The following is a 4908-nucleotide window of genomic DNA, read 5'->3' as shown; positions in this document are numbered from 1 at the left end:
TTAGGCACTGCAACCTTCCCACGGGTCTCGGAAGACAGATTCCGAATCCAAACGCCGGAGAGGAAAGAGGCAGTGTCCCCCTCCAAATAGAGTTAGGCGGGAAGGAAGGCCGGGAGGAAGAAGGTGACTGCATTTCCCTCGGGAGGGACTCTGTCAAGGCCTCTCAAACGTTTCCCCGAGGCTGCGAGGGAGGAGAGGTTTGTTTTTTTAGAAAGACGGAGCCCTTTTCCCTACTGGGCTCGATTTCTAGTAGGGGAGCCCCGCCCCTTGCCGCCGTTGATTGGCCCAGTTCTTTTACAGATAATTTATGCCAGCATCCTCTCGGTTTGATTGGCTCTTCTGCTCAATTCCGCCGAGAGTCGCATCCTACCTGGTCCGGAGGTGTATTGCTTTCCCACACTCTCCCTGGTCGCACTCACCCAGCTGCTGCTGAGCTGGGCGCGAAAGTCCCGGCTCTGAGAATTTAGCGGAAGAAACGATCCCGATGGGTTCTTGGAAAGCTTTTCTCGTTTCCCCTTTTCTTCTGTGGAATCAAAGTAGAGGGGTGAGGCTCATGTTCTTGTTACTAGCCCTGCATTTGGGAAACTGGTGAGTAAATGAGAGGACTTAAGACCGTTCTTTAGTATCTACCCTCTTCCCCTCATTTCTCTTTCTTTCAAAACATCATTCTGAGTTAAGTAATTTGCATTTTCCCGGGCAAATGTGCGATATTGTATTATTTTATTTTCTAATTAGATCTAGCCATTTTCAGATAGAATGAAATTAGCCTGTGTGTGAAACACCGAAGTGAGTTCAGGTGTTTGTGACAGGAAGCACAGTCAAAATGAATCAAGATTTAGTTACTGGGAGTGGGGGTGGGGAGTAGAAATCCTTTTGCTACTACATTTAGTGAATGAATGCCATTGATAAAATTCCCGATGATTTTGCATTTTAAAGACAGTTATTTTAGAAGCTAACAAGTTTCATAGCATAGTATGTATGATGTTTTCTACATACTAATATTGCTGTTTACCCAACCCCCTTTTATTTTTGCTATGCTGGAGAAAACAAAGTTTTATATCAAAAGATTTTAAATATGGCTAAAAAATCGAGCAGGGTGGTGGGTTATATTTAAGTTAGAAATAACTATGTATATTTTATTGAGCCATATTCAAATGATTTTAATTTTAATTGGTTGTCTACAAATAAAAAGTATATGTCCTGGCTCTGTGTGTGTGTGTGTGTGTGTGTGTGTGTGTGACAGTGTGTGACAGAGGCAGGGCAGGTGAAGGGGTGCAGGGGAGAGAGAGAGAGACAGACAGAGAGAGAGAGAGAGAGAGACATTACCAACCCCAAACCTCCAATTTAACAGGAACAAGACTTGGGCCGCTTGAGCTGCAATACCTTTCAATAAAACTTTGAAGTCATCCTGGAAAAAAAAATAAAATGCTCAGGTACTGTATCTGGCTATAGGAATAGTTGGAGACTCAAGTTAAAATATATCAATTAAGACATAGATCTTATAAAGGTCTTGGACATACTACTCATATCATATAACTGTGTTTTATGTACATTTAAATGTACATTTAAAATTATATTATTGTATTATGTGATCCTGCTTAGAACTCAAGAATAAAATACAGTCACTATGCAGATGGAAACATGCCTTTAAGACTACTTGCGTCATTACTAAATGAATTATTGTTATGATTAATTTCAGTCTATAGCTAAAGTAAATGTTTTTTTGTGAATACCACCCAATACAACAACTGTGTTTTCTCTCTGAAAAAAGAGAGTGGATTAAAGTATGCCATGTAACATTAGACTTGCCAGAAAATATTTGACACTCAATGGTTTTTAAAAGTACTAATGGTTTTAGTTTATTACCCTTTTCCCTTAGAACTTCAATGTTTTGCATGGACACAAACATACTATTGATACTTGATTAATTATTCCTTATGTTATATCTAAGTTGTGTCATGATGGCTTATTTCTCTGAATATATTATAAAATTATAGAAGCTATTTTGGTAGAGCATGTGTCATAGTATTACATAGTATCTTCAGAGTATTACAAATGAAACTATGTTCTCATAAATAAATTAAAAAAATTACCCGGTGGTTTTCTGAAATAACAACCTGTATGCTCCTTTATCATTATAAGTGCAAGTTTCCCTTGTAACCTCATAGAAAGCTGCTTACTAAAGGGCATGCTTGCTAAAGGGCATGCAGAGATGTTTTGTTTTAAATCATATCTTTTGTTTTTGATCATAGTTTTTACACTATGATCATCATAATTGGCTCCAGAATTCCCTTCAAGCTGCTCAGAATTAAAAAGTTGTGTGTTGTAGTGGCCGGTTATAGGCTCTGGCAGCCTGGAGACATGATTTTATCTGTGAAGAGCCCACAACCTCTGAACAGTTTCTTCATCTAGGAAATGAAGGATAATAGTAGATCATTTGATTTCTTCAACTTTTCATATGCAATATGGCTAAGATTTCAGCTGAAACATAAAATAACTCAATAGTTGCTTCTCTGACTTTCCTTAGTAGTTTTCAAGAGGGAAGTTCTAATTAGGAATTTCATGTACTTTTTGCACCTTACTTATGAGTGAGAGAGAGATGATATGCAGTTAAAATAGATAATTCATTTTATCGTAGTACTATAGATTACCTGGGTTATTCTGGCCAGTGGATACGTATTAAAAAAATAAAGCTATAGGTTGCTGTTATAATTAGCTTTTAGGGCCTCAATTATAAGAGTTTATGTCTTTTTAAAGTAGTGACAGTATAGTGAACTTTTCATCTTTTTAATATTTAGTTGGAGATAACTGATGTCAACATATATAAACCATTTGCATTCATGTTTCCTTCTCCCTTTCTTCTTTTGAGGAAGCTTTGTAAAACTAACCATAGATGATTCTGTTTGTAAGAATTTTGATATCATATGCTAGTTTCTAAAACAAGTCATTAAAGTCATCTATTCAAGATTTACTAAATTGGAAACTCTTATTTCTTATATCTAAGCAGGGAAAATAGCTTGTTTCCTCATTAGTTTCCATCAAGAGCACAAAGGAGAGACGCTATATTGATTTTTATATTGCTGAACTATTAAAACATCCCATTGTTGTAACTAAAAGCTGTATTCTTGGTTCCTATGTTTCATTCTCCTCGAGGCTCTATGGCACCCTAACAAGTTGGGTAAAATCTCTTGAGCTTGATCTGAATTATTTGTAACAATGCAAAAATATCTAATTATAATCAGGTTTTTAAAAAGAGTTGAAAGTGCTTTGAGATTGTAGCTGTCCTAAAAAGTAATTTACGATAAGCTTTGGCTAAGAAGTTATATTTTGAGAAAGCTCAAGGAAAATAACTTTTTTATTTTTTAAAACAATTTGAGTCAGTAACATACAATTTAGCATTCTGTTGTCCAAATGAAAATATTCAAATGCATGTGTTTTATAAAGTATATTATTTCCAAGTAATTTCAGTGATACAGTTTGTGGAGGTAGTTGTGAGTAAAATATGTATATATATATATATATATATATATATATATATATATATNAAAAAAAAAAATCTCCTTATGCTGGCCCTCTCTTCCGTTTAACTTAAACAATAATTTGATTGTATAAATTAAGGTGCCTGGGTTTGTTAATTTTGGTCATGGCAACTTGTAAATAGGAAAAGCAATGAATTCCTATAGTCTGATGGAAAGGAACAGGTCAAACAATAAGACCTGAATTTTGTCTATTTAGAGGTGGGCACTTAAGACCTATGCTATTGAAAGAGATCGCTTAATGACTCCATAAATATATGAAATGATTAAAGGTATTTATGTGTTTATTCAATACATTATATATAGACTATATATTGTATAGATGTTTATTGAGTAACTATTACTTGCTAGCCACTGCTTTGGAGAAAAGAGGTGATACACACAAATGAAATCTCTGCCTTCATGGTGCTATGTTCTAAGGAGAGAAAGGTACTGATCAAAGATACACATAAAGTTAAATATATACATATTATGATACTATTATTGTATACATAATATAATACCAGGTGTGATAAGCACTATAAATCTTTAGTATATACAATTTAAAAACACAGAAGTGACAGTTTGGAATACAGATAGTCTCCATAAATTGTGATATGGTCTATGAAATCAAGTGGCTGCTTTAAGTGGGCAGAGGACTACCTAGACCTATAATTTGGAACCATTAAGAATAATGCCTGGTGACACATAGTAAACACTCAGCAAATATTAACTATTATAGTACGACAGACCTGTACCACAGGCTAGCAAATGACTTCTAAATTTAATTAGGAGGAATGGAGAGAGGTGAGGCAGATGAAGATGGGGCAAGGGCCTCCGAAGCCAAGGGAGTAGCATAGGACAAGACATAAAATATGATATTGAGTGATGAGTTTAGGAACGTGTACTTGTGTTTTGACTGAAGTATAGAGTTTGTGGCCATGAGAAGAAAAGTGCACGGGGAGAACTAGAACATGACTCAAAATGTCTTCTTGCTCCAAAGAAGCCAACATTATCAGGGTGATGTTGAAAGTGGGATGAGAACACCACCCTCCCCTAATCCTCTCCACCCTACCCGTTAGACTGTGCATTCATTGTATTGGGTTGTCGGAAAAGTCATGACGTATTTTTTCTATGTTTTTCGTTGCAAAAATGCATCATGACTTTTCCAACAACCCAATAGAAATTACTATCCTGTGCCAGGTTCTGTATGAAGGGTTAGGGTGAATAAATTAGATTTGAAATCTACTCTCAAGTTAACAACAATGAAAACTAACATTTTTTGAGTAATTGAGATTATACATGTACTGTTTTAAGTGATCTCCATGTATTAATCCAGTCAACCCTTCGAACCACTCGAAGTTAAGTAGAATTCTCATCGCCTTTTTTTTTT

The 4908-nt window shown here is 35.6% G+C and overlaps 1 protein-coding gene across 1 annotated transcript in view; it reads left to right on the top strand.

The window, feature by feature from the left end:
- The first annotated feature begins 332 nt into the window (after positions 1-332).
- Positions 333-4908, top strand: part of GABRG1 (gamma-aminobutyric acid type A receptor subunit gamma1) — a 69771-nt gene continuing 65195 nt past the window's right edge. The window contains exon 1 of the mRNA XM_019665759.1: positions 333-588. Coding sequence (XP_019521304.1) covers positions 485-588 — 104 coding nt within the window. The 5' untranslated portion in view covers positions 333-484. The remainder of the gene's footprint in view (positions 589-4908) is intronic.

This window comes from Hipposideros armiger, unplaced genomic scaffold (genome assembly GCF_001890085.2).
Source record: "Hipposideros armiger isolate ML-2016 unplaced genomic scaffold, ASM189008v1 scaffold_452, whole genome shotgun sequence".
In the NCBI taxonomy this organism is placed as follows: Eukaryota; Metazoa; Chordata; class Mammalia; order Chiroptera; family Hipposideridae; genus Hipposideros; species Hipposideros armiger.
This window is presented reverse-complemented; position numbering and strand designations above follow the sequence as displayed.